The sequence below is a fragment of the Pimephales promelas genome, chromosome 13 (assembly GCF_988280905.1).
Source record: "Pimephales promelas chromosome 13, fPimPro1.hap1.1, whole genome shotgun sequence".
NCBI lineage: Eukaryota > Metazoa > Chordata > Actinopteri > Cypriniformes > Leuciscidae > Pimephales > Pimephales promelas.
This window is the reverse complement of record NC_142781.1, coordinates 10553707-10569115: the sequence shown is the minus strand read 5'-3', so window position 1 is coordinate 10569115 and position 15409 is coordinate 10553707. Positions and strand designations below refer to the sequence as shown.

General features: G+C 38.7%; 1 protein-coding gene across 1 annotated transcript; it reads right to left on the bottom strand.

Annotated features, from left to right (window-relative positions):
* Window positions 1-309: 309 nt before the first annotated feature.
* On the bottom strand, window positions 310-15319 carry ak7a (adenylate kinase 7a). Its single transcript, XM_039691838.2, has 18 exons — window positions 15228-15319; window positions 15008-15157; window positions 13367-13475; window positions 13071-13165; window positions 9491-9601; window positions 9299-9382; window positions 9118-9206; window positions 8919-9009; window positions 7911-7988; window positions 7673-7822; window positions 7345-7473; window positions 4957-5062; window positions 4726-4854; window positions 4578-4643; window positions 1721-1918; window positions 1405-1592; window positions 575-733; window positions 310-480 (listed from the first exon to the last, which is right to left on the bottom strand). Exons 1-18 carry the CDS (start codon window positions 15312-15314, stop codon window positions 445-447), a joined length of 2055 nt encoding a protein of 684 aa, XP_039547772.2. The 5' UTR covers window positions 15315-15319; the 3' UTR covers window positions 310-444.
* Window positions 15320-15409: the final 90 nt, after the last annotated feature.

Genomic DNA, 15409 nt, shown 5'->3' with positions numbered 1-15409 from the left:
AAAGTATCCTAATTGTTTTATGCATGCGTTACCCCTCTAACACTGCTCTTTTCAGATGATCGCTAGGTTTTCTCAGCTATGTTCGAAATGTGTCCTTGAACATAATCAGAATTATCAGCTAGTAAGGGTAAAATCACATACTCTGATACACTGGAGGGAGCATCCGAGTGCTTTCCACAGTTGTACCTTGACAGGCTGTAGAGATTTCTGATGGAATCACGTCCTCATGTTCTGACATCGAAGATACGCGAAGTTCAACTTGTATGAAGTTTCACATTTATGTTTTTTATATTTTACATTTTCCACATTATTTCATATAATTTTATTGATTGGTTTGTTAAATACACACAATACTGTATTATGTTATCTAACACCTGTTTATAGAGATTAAACAAAAAAAAAAAAAACACTTTTAATGACACTTTCTTGTTATAGCAGAATGAGCTAATCATCTGAGTCGTTCCTGAAGAGGTATTCAGCCTGAAATGGAGAATATGACACCAATTTAGTTAAATAAATAGTGTGTTGTTAAATACAAAAAAACAGGTTATGAATATCTTTATACAAGTGTTACCAAAAAGTCCACAGGGTCATCAGGCTTGACCTTACAGCAGTCCACCAGTCCTTGTATGACAGTGGGCATGACGTATTTCATCAAGTAGTGTCTCACGGGGACAGATCGTGTCTCTAAGAGCTCCTGCTCCTGCTTCTTTACCTCGGCCACGTTCCTGTTCTGCAAACACACATCCACAAGCTGAACAACGTGGTCGTTTCAAAGGGGAAAGAGAAAGATTTGGCTGCTCACATACACTACTATCTCTCATTTGGACTTTTATGTTTACAGTAGTTTTATTTCACAAATCACTAGAAAACTGCCAACAGGACTGCAAAACTAGAAACAGGAAATTTCAAGAATAAAAGTCCAAGTGAGAAACACGACTGTTCTGTGGATTCTGCCACTGAATAAAAAGTTGACATCTCGCAATTGTGAAATTATATCTCACAATTCTGACATCTTTTCTCAGAATTGTGAGATATAAACTCGCAATTGCGTGTTATAAAGTCTTAATTTTAAGGAAAAGACTGACTTTTTCTTTTTCTTTTTTTCAGAATTGTGAGTTATATCTTTATAACATGCAATTGTGACTTTATATCATGCAATTCTGAGATAAAAAGTCAGAATTACTTTTTTTATTATTATTCTGTGGCGGAAACAAGCTTCCAAAACTTGTTACGACAATCATAGTTCAAATAAAGTTCTTTTGAACTTTATAATCATCATAGAATCTCGAAGAAAAATGTATTAGGGTTTCCAGGGTTTGCAAAATCAATGTTTTTACTGTATTCCTATTACTTAAATAGTCATTGGCCAAATATTATTTATTTAAAAAAAAACAAATGTACCCATTTGTCCAAAAGCGCAGCCATTTTATCATTCTCCACGAGTTCTTTCTCAACTTCCTCCTTTTTCAGCTGCTGGTGCCTTTCATCCTCTTTCCTCTTCTCCTGCATTTCCTCAGGACTCAGGCCATAGTTCATGGGCCGCCCCACAGTTTTAATTATTTTCTCCACCGCGGCCACGCTCTCGACGTCTAAGAATGATATCATGAAAACAATATTCTTAATAACAGCACCACCCTGCTTCATGGCTATCAGCTTACCAGTCAGTTCAATTTTCTTATGTATGCACAAAAATAAGAGTGAAAGTTTGGGTTTTAACCGATGTGTTCGGGGTGGATTTCCAGTTCATCGAAATAGTCAAGCACGGACTCGTCTTCTGGCGAAGTCTCCCTGAATTTTGCAAGACTCTCTGTAAACTCTTCTTGAGTGAAGTGCATTTCCTCTGCCACATGCTGCGGGAGACTCCGGACGCGCTCTTTAAGAAATTCATCAGTGGCTTCCAATGAGAAGATGAACTCTGGAGGAAAAAAAGACAATGTTTGTTATTGTTAACATGAAACACAGCATTTGCCAGCCCAGTTTTACTTCTGTTGATGTGTAATACACGACTGTTCAACAGTTTAGGGTCGTTTTTTCAAAGAAGTCGCCTACGCTCACCAAATCTGAATTTATTTGATTTATTTGTACCAAGAGTATAAGTGTGAAGCTTTAGCACAAAATACCTCACAGATATTTTTATATAGCATGTTAAAGTTGTCACATTTTTTTAGGATTTGCAAAAATGCACCGTTTTGTGTCTGGCCCTTTAAATGCAAATGAGCAGCTGCAGAGGGCGGGGTTTCAAGAGCCTGTGTGTTTTAGCAGCTGCGATTACCTCACACTGCGATACACTAAAATTAAAGAAACTGTTCTGCCTTTAATGTTAAAACAGAGTCAGTCAAAGATGGAGTACGGAAGCCCTGAACCGCAACCTAAAAAAAAAAAAAAGACAGTAAAAAAAAAAATCTAGCATTTCGAGATTAAAGTCGAAATGTTTCGGGATAAAAGTCGAAATGTTTCGAGATTAAAGTCGGAATTTTTCGAGATTAAAGTCGAAATGTTTCGAGATAAAAGTCGAAATGTTTCGAGATTAAAGTCGGAATTTTTCGAGATTAAAGTCGAAATGTTTCGAGATTAAAGTCGAAACATTGTGCATTCATAACAGTGCGCGTCCACTGGCTCAGCGCGCGTGTGTGTGTGAAGTCGAACTGCCATGGATAAACACAAAATAGTAGCTTTTTACTTTTATCTGGGCTTTCAACAAAATTCTACACACGTCACACGTGCTAGTGGCAGTGTTTCTGAGGTGTTTTCGTGATCGTCTAAACAACACTATCTGGGTCGAGAACACAACAGTAACTGTTCGGTCTCCCTCTTCACCGTAAATACGCTCTGGATACATTTTAAGTGCATCATTCTGTATCCAATCATTTGGCCGGATCCTGTGATTTCCTAAGATTTAATAACCACTTATGGTTGAGGAGAGATTCTCTGACATGATTGTAAAGCACTTTGAGTGTAGGCATATATGAAAGCGCTATATAAATGCCCTATTCATTCATTCATTCATTCATTCATTCATTCATAAAGCTGGATTTCTCCATCCAGCACGTAAACACCTCAGAAACACTGCCACTACCACGTGTGACGTGTGTAGAATTTTGTTGAAAGCCCAGATAAAAGTAAAAAGCTACTATTTTGTGTTTATCCATGGCAGTTCAACTTCACACACACGCGCACGCGCGCTCTGAGCCAGTGGACGCGCACTGTTATGAATGCACAATGTTTCGACTTTAATCTCGAAACATTTCGACTTTAATCTCAAAATGCTAGATTTTTTTATTTTTTTTAAAGATTTGGTGTTTTTTTTAAGTTTTTTTTTTTTTTTTTTTACTGACTTTTTTTTTTTTTTTTTTGGTTGCGGTTCAGGGCTTCCGTAATGGAGAGACTCAAAAAGAAGTGACAATATGTAGAATACAACAAGACATCTCTGAATGGTCAGTTGATGAATTTATGTTAATGATGTGGAGTTAACTATCTTCAATTAGCATATTCTGTCATGATAATCTATAAATCGCTCGAATAGGAACTGTTGAGAGATGCACACTGAGTGACTTTCTATTGTATGTGAAGAGACAGATGCTAAAGTTTGAGCTGACTCTTATATAACAGCTCTTCCTCTTCTCAACATGGACTGCGTGATCCCGGGGGCGGGGTGTATGTAAATTTTAGGGTTACTGATGTCACTAACCCGGGAGGAAGCTTGTGTAGTCACTACCAGCTTTTTGTTGTAGTCCTTAAAAAACGCTTTATTTAAAAGCAGATATGTCCTTTTTCTTTGAACTTTGAGCGTTGTAACTTTGATAATGTCGTTTATGCCCAAACAGCAACATTACACACTAACTAAAGTTAGAAAAGAGAAATCATACTTTACCACTTTAATAATAAGCCTAAATTCAATCTCTTCATCATATAAAGCGATCGAGTCTCTTCAGAAAATTTGTTCTAAACCGCTCAATTCATATGGGTTAGTTTTACAATCTCTTTATGAACTTTTTGAAGCATCAAAGTGATAATTAAAGTAATTAATTACAGAATTTTCAATTTTGGGGTGAACTAACTCTTTAAACAGTACAAACCGTAATATTTCGAAATATTACTACTTTTAAAATTTAAAACAGCTGATTTTAATATTATTTTAAAATGTAATTTATTCCGGTGATTTTTAGTGTCACATGATCCTCCAGAAATCATAATAATATGCTGATTTGCTGCTCAAGTAACATTTCTAATTATTAATCACATTGAAAACAGTATTAATATTTGCTGTTTGATATTTTTGTGGAACCTGTAATAATAAAAAAAAAGTCAGGGTTCTTTGCTCAACAGAAAGTGCAGTATTTCTGGCCGAAACGGGATAGTGAAAAATAGCTGAAGAGTCTTCTCAATGTTAATAATTATTTTCCAACGTATTATTATTATTATTATTATTGCCATAGCTCTTTTATTACAAAAACAATGAAAAGCATTTCATTATTGTGATATTACTAAGATGTTTAAAAGCTGAATCATGCATTTAAACGTTTACAACATTACAACAGAAGTGAAATATATCACTATCTTCTGTAATGACTAACCTGGAATCAACACTTTGCTATACTGAGATATTGAAGATCTGGTATCTTCTACTTCCATGTTTGCATCTGGAAAACATTTCACAAGTTAAAGGTGAAGACTTTATAATTCCATGTTGGGTTTTGTTTGTTTAAAAGGAAGAAAGCTGACCATGGAAAAGCTCTTTAGCCTGTGTATAGGTCTTTGGGTATCCATCCAGAACGAATCCTTGATTTCTGCAAGGCATTGAGTTTAGCTTCTCCCTTATGATGTCCATCACATGCTGCTCATCCAACTGGCCTGTGAGAAAACATCATCAAGTAACACTTACTATATCAGATCTGTTACAATCATATTTACATACATAAATCGGATCATGTCGAAGCTTCATTCACTGCATACCATCGTTCTGAAGCATGTTGTTCTTTATAGTGTTAAGCTTCTCTTCGGCACCAGTGAGCATTTCCTCATTCTCCTGTGTCTTCACACTGCTCGCAAGCAGTTCCTCCTGAAGAACACACACTGAACATTCAAAACAGCTTCACATCAAGCGGGGCCAAAAAAAGTTTGAGATTTAGTGAAAATACTTATTACTCGTTATTCTATTATCGAATCAATATTTTTAAAAAAGTTTTACATTGTTCAAAATCCTAAAATTGTCTGTTTATTTCCATTATTTTAAAGGCGTGATGAACTGAGAAATCACATTTTGAGTTTTTGACGTCTAAGAGGTCATTATATTATAAGAATATTCTGTAAGTTTCAGAACTGAAAACGTCCTTGTTAGTCCAATAAAAGCTTTTATTGTTTTTCAAAGTGGGGAACTATGACATCAAAGAGGATAAAACACCACCCCCGCAGAAGAAGATCAACGCCTACTTCAACACGGTTCGCCGCGGTTCAACGCGGTTCCCCGCCCTACGATTCGCGCATTCATGCATAGCTAAATAACATAGGCCTACCTCATAGGGCTGGACGATTAACCGAAAAATAATCGAAACCGAAATTCAGAGCCTATAACTGACGTGATTTTACCATGTCGGTTATTCCGGTTTTTGAATACTATTAATATATCCGCCCACTGTGCGTTAACGTACTTTCCCCTTAAAACATCGTAGTGATGTCACTCCACCCCGTCCAGTCTGCGACATTGAAACAACATGAGCCCCTTTCACACAGCGTGTTGATCCCGGGAAATTGCCAGAACAAACACCTCCTGTGTGAACGCAAACACGGCCCAGGATTGGTGCCGCCAGGTTGGGGACAGAGTAACAGTTGCTGTGTTCAGTCCATGGTTCAGTCACGCGCGCGCACTGTGTGAACAAAAGCCGTAATCAATGTCGCGTTGCAGCCTAATGATGCCGTTTAAGCCATTTAAGCGTGAAACGGTACGCAATGCGCTAGTTTATTATCGAAACAGAGAAAAACAAATGCACAAGCGTGGTTTTTCGGAAAAAAAATCGCAACTCATAAGCAAACTATAGATGCTGCTGAGATGTCACGTGTCTTTGCGGGTTGTGTGTGAACGCACTCTCTGATTCCTCAAACACTGAGTCAACTCAGCAACAGGAGCTGCTTGTACCAAAGAAACACGCGAAAAAGAGAGAGACTGACAAACGCCCAGCAACAAGTGCCTCCACTCCACAAAGCAGCTTTCGATAACATAACATAGCATTTACGAATGCTATGTTACGAATGCTATTAGTTTTTTAGTTTTATACAAGTTATATTTTACTTTTTAGATGGCAATATTTACAATAATTTATTTTATTTAGAAAAATAACTATTTTCTACATTTTTTATATTTTTAAATATTTAATAAGCATTAAAAGCTATCTGTGTGTTTCCTTAGTTTAGAATCTCAAAGATTATGCAAAACATTGTCCGTCTGTTCGCTTCATTTCACTGAGGATTGTTTTGTAAACAAGACTGGATTTGCAGACGATTAAGAGTAAAGAACGGTGCTGTGCCGTCTATATTGGATCCGACAGGAATTGTGCAACACACACTCGAATCACACTGGGTCGAACATGTATGGGAGAATCATTGTCATTTTTCAACATTGGACGTTTTCAAAACAATTTCCCCCAAGTGCATCGACGGGTGAGTTGAAACTTATTATAATATGCAAAACTGTTATCCACTCACAGCAGTGGGCGTTTACTTCCAAGTCTTCAGTGCGAGACGCCCATAAAAACCCAGCGTTTTTCAGCTAGGCTCAAAACTAGGGTACAAAATAGCCAAGCGAACGTCATAAGTTGACCTCAGACAACAATATAATAAAATGAAAGTCAGATCATGAGCCCTTTAAGTACAATTTAAGTCCTAGTATCATTCTAATATTTGGTGCTCAAGAAATATGTCTTATTATTATCAGAAATCAGTCATTATCAATTGAAAACAGTTATGCTGCCTAAAATTTTTGACGGAACAATTATATATACAGTGCTGCTTTAAAGCAGGACTATGCAGTTTTCATACCTTAACTGAATAGCTTCGGAGTAATTGCAATGGTTATATGACTATTTTCGGGTTGATTGTTGGGCGTCTTGCCGAGGATGAACAGGATGAACTTTTGAACAGGATGAAGATGTCCAAATTTTCCATATTTTGTTGAAATATCAAGGTTTTTTTTCATTTAGTACCCAACCCCCTTTTTTAATCGTTGTTTGAGTCCCTCAAATCAATTGCTCTCAGTGTGAAAAGATGGATCTCACGACAATTGTTCTTAATTACTGTAGACATCGTTAAAATACCAATTAAAAAAGAAGCTGTGGTGTTCTCACTCACCAGTTGTCTGACTTTCTCATCGATGGCTTCGCTGACATTAATATGATGAAGTTTGTAATATCTGCACAACTTTGCAGCAACTGAGCTTTTGCCAACAGCAGGGGGCCCAAGAAGACAGATTTTTATTGGCTGAAGGAAATGAAAAGCAAAATGGGAGAATGTAAGCAGGTAAACACATTTTCTAAAGCTATATTGCTTAGAAAGGTCTTCAAAATATTAAAAAGCGGCAAAAAAATTTTTTTTTTACCAATTTCTTTTTTAATTTCTGATATAAATTCTAATTCTTACACTAGACATGACTCTATCAGCAAGTGTTATCAGAGCTTACCAACAGTTGCCGTGTCTGTTTGTATTCCTCCACCACACGAAATATGTTATCAACAATCCCAGAGTCATAATCCCAGCGGAAGTTTAATTTATCCTTTAAGAAAAGCGACTCAGTCTGAAGGTTGACACTGAGGTAAAGCAGGTCGGTTTTCTGTTAAAATACACAACAATGATATATATTACCTTCACATATTATTTTATGACATGGCAAAAATGTGTGTTCAGCAAAAACAGCCTACCGTAATTGCCTTTGTGCCACAGGCATCCTCCTTTGGGACTTTTTCTATTTGTCCAGAACCCAGGGCAGAGGCAATGGCCTGAGGAAATAGACAGCCGCGTGTTTACTAATGATTTCTATTGGTGTTTTCTCAGAGAATGTTGTAGGGATGACATCAGAACCTGGAAGACTAATTCGCTGCTGATTCCGATTCTCCTATGGGATTTGAAGGGATTTTAAATTTATGTGAGAAAATAAACCCTCTATGGTAAACATAACTTTGCGATACTTTGACGTTTTGTTATTCAACGTACACATACTCAACACTCAACCTGTCTTTAGTTACTTATTAAAAACATACATTTAAAAAAATGCTGCAAAATACGTGTTTTTGCTATGGGTGTGTGTAATTTACGTTGTATAACAAAACATCAAAGTATCGTCAAGTTATGTTTTACCACAGAGGGTTTATTTTCTCACATAAATTTAAAATCCCTTCAAATCCTTCAAATCACAGGCTTTATTTTGCACATTAATCTAAAAGCCCCATAATAAAATCCCATAGGAAAATCCAACACTATCTCACGACCAAATCGTACGAATTCGACGCATGATTAAAAAGTGTCTAATTCGTACTAATTCGTACGACCTCACTCGTACTAATTCGTACGATTTGTCTAAACCCACGTGATGGTTAAGTTTAGGGGCGGGGTAAGGGGTAGGTCATTCGTATGAATTCATACGAATTGGCCAATTCGTAAAATATGTACGATTTAGCAAAATCGTATTAATTCGTACGAGTGAGGTCGTATGAATTGTTACGAATTAGCCACTTTTTAATCATTCGTCGAATTCGTACGACTTGGTCGTGAGATCGGGTTGGAAAATCTCAAAGGAACCAGCGACGAATTAGTCTTCTGGGTTCTGACATCATTAATATCATACCTGCCGCACTTTATTGCAAAACTAAAGTGTGAGTATTACATTCAGTACATCATATAATATAACAAAGTGTGTGATGATATAATACTTTCACAATGTCTTCAAAAGTGTTCTTGGAATCGTCCACAGCGAGGAAGTAGTGTGCTTTTGGTTTGTGATCGATGATGTTTTGCACCACTCTGAAATGACAAATGATGACAAAAATATCAGATGAGAATCAAATTGAAAAGTTAAACAAAACACAAATCAACATCCCAGGAAAATGACAGAACTGCAGTTTCTCAAACCTTGCAAGGTCGTGGATGTGAATGGCAGGAATGATGTTTGTCCCAGAGCCAAAAACAGGCACGCTGCTAAGCTCTCCGAGCCAAGCTGTCTGGGAGAAAGTGAACAAGTTAGGCAACAAAATGTGATTATGAATTCATATTGAAAAATAATGTTGCTCTTATACTTGAGTCATTTCAGTACTTTAAAGAAGAAGTGAAACATGCTCTCGCCCATTCCATATTGCAGCCCCGATGTTACAACATAAGTAGACAGCTTTGACTTTTTCTGAAAGAAAAATACAGGAAGTTTGTTTCATATGTTATGGTATTAAGGTTGTTTCATATCATAAATGATTTGAAATGTATTAGGCTGGATTCTGGATGGATCAATTACAGTCTTCCCCAGTTTAAGCACAAGTTTCTCTGTGCTTGTGTGTTCTTTAAAGTTTGGATGTGGTCTTCGTCTCCTGTAGTCGTCTTCAGTCAAGGGAATGTCAGGATCATCCTTAAGATACAATCAGATAAAGTAGCAAAAGTAATGTCTGGTCTGTTCATGGTCACTGGTACATTCTAACTAATAATATAAGCATAATGAAAAACAGTGTGAAAAGTGAAATGTGTCATTTGTAAAAAAAGTCACCAAAAAAGAGGGATTTTCAATATGGAGTCAATATGCAAGGTTTCGGCCACAGAATAAAAATAATAATAATTGTGACTGGAATTCTGGCTTTTTCCTCACAATTGTTTTTATATCACACAAATTATTACTTTTTTTCTCAGAATTGAAAGTTTATATCTCGCAATTCTGTCTTTATAATTCACAATTGTGAGTTTATGTCTCATCATTTTTAGAAAAACACGTTTTAATTGCAAAACATAAACTCACAATTCATTTATAACCCCCAATTGACCTTTCGCTAAGCCCCGCCCTCCCTAGTAACTGTTGCTACGGCTGTCAAGCTTTCACGCCTGCCACATCTACTACAGTGTGTGTGCACAGGTGTCAGACATTCCCAATCAGATAATTTATCATTTTTGGCGAACATGTGAAATATCTGAGAGAGCAAGACAAAAGGGATTGTAGTATTCCATTCGAGGGATATATCCACAATATAATATGCAAACGTGAGGATAAATTCTTAAAAATTGAAGCTAAAGCCTATAGTCCCAGCGCAAGCAGCAGCCACCTCATATGCTGACCATTCAAATGGGAAACACACAAATTGAGGGTAAGTGAAATGTGAAAATAATCCTAATAATTATAAATCAAACAGCTTATCCATAAATCTTGTGGAAGAAAAGTAACACCGGGAGAGCTGTGATCGGATTGGGTTAGTCAGGGGTATAGGCCGTCGATTGATGGGTGGTGATGGTGCAGTGAATAAGCATGCTTAATCATGCTGTTCATTTTTTATAATCAGCATAGATGTAAAAAAAAAAAAAAACATAATATTTTAACAAAAATTAAACTAAATGCGCTTATTTAATGGCTACACATATAGTGGGCCTATTCAGACTCTCCAAATATTGAAATTAACATTAACAATGCTGTAAAAGTGCACTTTATTAATAGTAGCTTAAACTAATTAAGTGTTACCGATTGTTTTTACACCGATTCGTGAGTTCAGTGTTGGACAGGTCATTTATTTTAACTATTTATTAAGGTTAAAATGAGTTGTTTGTGTATCGGACGTGTCAGTGGAAGTCTGTCGTCTAGCCATGGCACGACCCGTCTGATTATCTCTGCGGTTTAGGACATCGCGCAAGATTTTCGTCAATACAGAAAACATTTCATCAATGGATGGTTTTTTTCGTTTATTGAAATGTGGTTTATGTCAGAATGGGCAGACTACTCAATCGAGTTCCGCACTCTGCCGGCCGAGTGCCAATAGAATGAGGAGGCGCAGTGGGACATGTTCCTGCATGGGTTGGCTGACCATGTCCAGAAGGAAAATTATGCGTTGGTTCTGCCCACAAGTTAGAACAGCCATGTGGATCTGGCTCTCACGGTGAAAACATGTCTTGCCAGGATGGAATTTGTGTTCTTCCTGTCCTTTTCCTGGAGTCACAGGGGATCCACAAACCAGCGGTGGGGACACGGTCAGCCCAATCGTCGATCAGGAGCCCATGCAGGTGGGCAGGGCTTGGCTTTCCCTGGAGGAGAAGGAAAGTCGGAGGTCCCTCAGACTCTGCCTATACTGTGGGGAGGCAGGCCACTTTCTACATGCCTGTCCTGCAAAAGGCCAAGCTCGGTAGTAAACTTGAGGCTACTATCGGGTGGGATCTCCGCCAAGAAGAACTCATCACCATTGTCCTCTCTCTGGACTCAGGAGCAGAGGGAAACTTTTTGTATCATAAGCTTGTCCATAAACTGCTCGTTCCTGTCACTTCTCTTAATCACAGCCTATCCGTCAATGCGCTTAATGGTCACAAACTCCCCAACATTGCTCAAACCACAGGACCTATAACACTCAACACATAAGGCAATCATACAGAGACTTTGTCATTTCTTCTCTTGGATTTCTGTCATTCCTGTCACTTCTCTTACTCGCAGCATATCCGTCAATGCCCTTAATGGTCAAAAACTCCCCAACATTGCTCTCACCACATCAGGCAATCATACAGAGACTTTGTCATTTCTTCTCTTGGACTCACCCCTGGCACCCATAGTCCTCGGTTACCTGGCTAACTTTACATAACCCCAGAGTAGACTGGCGCCAACACTCCATCTCTGAATGGAGCACTGCCTTGTCTTACATCTGCTTGTCCGTCTGTACCTGTTTCTGTGTTTCAGGAGGAAGCAGTGGATTTATTGAAACGTGCCCGTTGAGTACCTGGACCTGAAGGAAGTGTTCAGTAAGTCCTGTGCTGCTTTTCTCCCTCCGCACCATCCCTACGACTGTGCTAATGAGTTACTGCCAGGTAAGTCTCTCCCTAAGGGCAAGATAGATTCACTTTCTGTTCCAGAGAGGAAGGCTATGAAGAAATATATTTCTGTTTCTCTAGCAACTAAGTTCACCCGGCCTTCCTCTTCTCCTGCAGGGGGGTTTTCGTGGGTAAGAAGGATGGTTCTCTGCGACCTTGTATTGAGCCCGAGCCCCAGAGACTCTGGTCCAAGTGAGGGCGCGCACCAAGGCTAAAGCCGATCACCACCGGTCGAAGCCTCCCACACACGGTGTTGGTCACATACGGCTCGTAGATGGGGATCCTACTTATCTGGTTAATCACATTCTGGTCTCGAGGCAGAGGGGTATCTGGATTCCAGTATCTGGTGGACTGGGACATGAATTCACTGTGTCCTTCTTGCCTCGTGTCATTGTTATTGTGTGTGTGGGCGTGGTCACAGATCAGTGGTGTCAGCTGCATCTGATCAGCCGTGCCTATATATACTCAGTTTTCGTTTTGTCTTTGTCAGATCGTTGTGGTGTTCCTGGTGTTTTGTTCCTGTCGCTCATGGTTTTGGATCGTCTTCGTCTCTGCTTCATCGTCTTCATTCACTGGATCTGGACTCACCATATCGTCTATCAACCACCACCAGCCCGGTTTCCATCGAGGTCCCTGCGTCACTTGTCCACCCCTGTGTGTCGTATGTTGTATGGACCCTCTTGGTTTATTTATTAATAAACGAGCCTTAAACTGAGTTTGCCTTCTCCTTCTTATTCACACATGACAGAGAGATATAAACTTACAAATCTTTGTATTTTGCGATTCTGACTTTTCTGATGTAATACATCACAATTACAATGTACCTGTATAAACTCACACAGTTCTGACTTCATAACTCGAGATTGTGAGTTTGTCTCATAATTCTGAGAAAAAAGTATGAACTGTGATTCACAACTGCAATTAAAAAAGATCATACCTGTGTGATAAAAAGTTACAATTACCTTTATTTTTTATTCCATGGTGGAAAGAAGTTTCAATACAAATTTGGACCTCACTGTATGATATAAATATTTAAAAGCAACACTCACAGGATCAGCTGGTTTGGTCATTGCCCATGTCATGATTGTTGACAGCAGGATAAATATTTTTGAAGACCCAAAATGTTCAATTTCAGAGTGCAGGGCTACAAAAACACATATGTATTATACAGTTTTATAGATTGGTATGAATAAAGAAATAAACTGAAAATAAATGAAATGGTGTTAGGGCTGTATCCTAAAACCTAGTGAGTTGCATCTCACAACAGAATTTTGGTCATCTGAACGTGCCTCACCATGTTTTGAGATGCAGCCTAGATAAATCTGGAAATCTGAGGTATTGTTACCTGAAATGGCCCATGTTGCCTCATCTATGAGATCAGTGTGTTCAGTGATATTATACACAATAACATCACACTGCATCAGATACTGCAGGAGCTCTTCTCGACTCACAGACTGAAATATGAAGAAACAAGATGCTCAAAATTGCTCTAGGTTCCCAGCTTGCAAAGTTTAAAGACACATCAGACTTGTTACAAGGGTCAAGGACAAAAGTGTTGCCTGCTCATAAAAGGTCATTATCTGATATTGTATGACATTTATTGATTATTTATTTATATTTATATATGATATAATTTATAGAGTTATATATTTCTAACTCCAAACAATTAGCCACTAAACCAGATTATAAAATTTTCTTCAAGGCTGTGCTGGTTGCATTTGAGGTACAGGTCATACGGTTTCTCAGATTTCGCTTGAGACCAGAAAGCATTAGCCTCGATAGTAGTCGTGTCTCCTTCATTGCGTATTTTTATTTTTTGAATATATCCCTCCACTGCATACTGTAACCTCTTTTGCCTCGATCTGGAGGATATCGCTGAGGTATTTCGCCAAAAAAGGTCACTGACACGCACGGGTATACCTCTTCCTGTCATGGCAATCTGTCGCGCTGGTCGTGTTTGACCATTTGTTTAACGGGTGTAGTAACAATAACTAGGGGGCGTGGCTTTTGTGAACAGTTAATTGGAATTTTATCGATCTGGCACTGCAACTGAGTGGCTCTGCATTTACCAAGAGTCCCCAGCCATCATGGCCGCCAAACCCAAAGCAGGCTGTTTCAAGGTGTTCAAGACTCGCGTCTTATCCATAAACCCAGTGAGGCGGACTCGTCACTGATGACGGTGCAAGGGTCCGGCATCCCGGTGGTCTCAGCGCATCCAAGTTCGGAGGTCCCAGCACATCACAGTCTTCCAAGTATGGTTGTCGCAGAGGTCTTACCAGAAACGGCTGCGCTTCCTGTAATGGCAGTATTATGTGTTTGGGTCACACATGTCTACAACTTCTCCCGATGCAGCAGCAACTGCCCCTGAACCTTCTGCCTTTTCTGATATGGCCAAAGAGGCTGTCATTGAACTATCTGCCTGCCCTGACATAACCATGGAGGTCATCCCTAAAGCCCTTGGCTTCTTTGACAAGACTACCGAGGTCATCCCTGAACTGTTCAAACACGGTCAAGGAGAACGTCTGATCCATCTTCCTGTCCATCTGCTCCACTGTGGGGATCTTCAGTCTCGTCTGCTCCACCGTGGGGATCTTCAGTCTCGTCAGCTCTGCCTTAGTGGCCACCTACTCTGCCAGCTCCGTCCTGTTCACTGTGCCTCACTGTGTGTCTCACTGTGTGTTCACTGTGTATATATTTACTGCTCCACTGTTTATTTATTTTATAAGAAATTATAAAAACTAAAGAATTTAATTATTTTAAGAATTCCATTATATTAATGCTTTTATTTTCTTCAATAAGCACAGTATCAACTACAAATGTTTTTTACTTCTGGTTGCGAAAAAATATCTAAATTAAATTGTTTTAATTCAGAAATGTGGTAAACGTGAATCTTTTTTTTTAATTGATTAATAAAGCCGGTCTTAAATGCCATCTAACAACAATACCACATCATTTATTTAAATGATAAATGATAAACGTAACTAACCCAATATTCCTCCAATGCAAAACGTTGTTTTTCTGCACTTTTATTCGCAACTGTTCCGACTATCTGAAATCGTGCGCCATCTGAAGCCTCTTGTTTGTCTTCCTCCTCTTCATCAGCGAGAGACTCTCCGACGACACATGACGACAAGAACTAAACAAAGCAACATTAAGCCACAGCGCTTATTATATTAATGTAATGTATGTACCTATGACTCTTTTACCTGCGCGATATATTTGGATGAGTATGAGTCGATGTTGTTGAAAAAGACTCGTTTGGAGCGGCTCTCGGTGTGGTTCACATTGGCCATGTTTGTCCTTGTTTGGTTGCTATGGACACTTGGAAAGATCAGACTAAAAGTTTTTGGATGGCACGAAATATCAACGCTATAACCTTGTCCTAAAC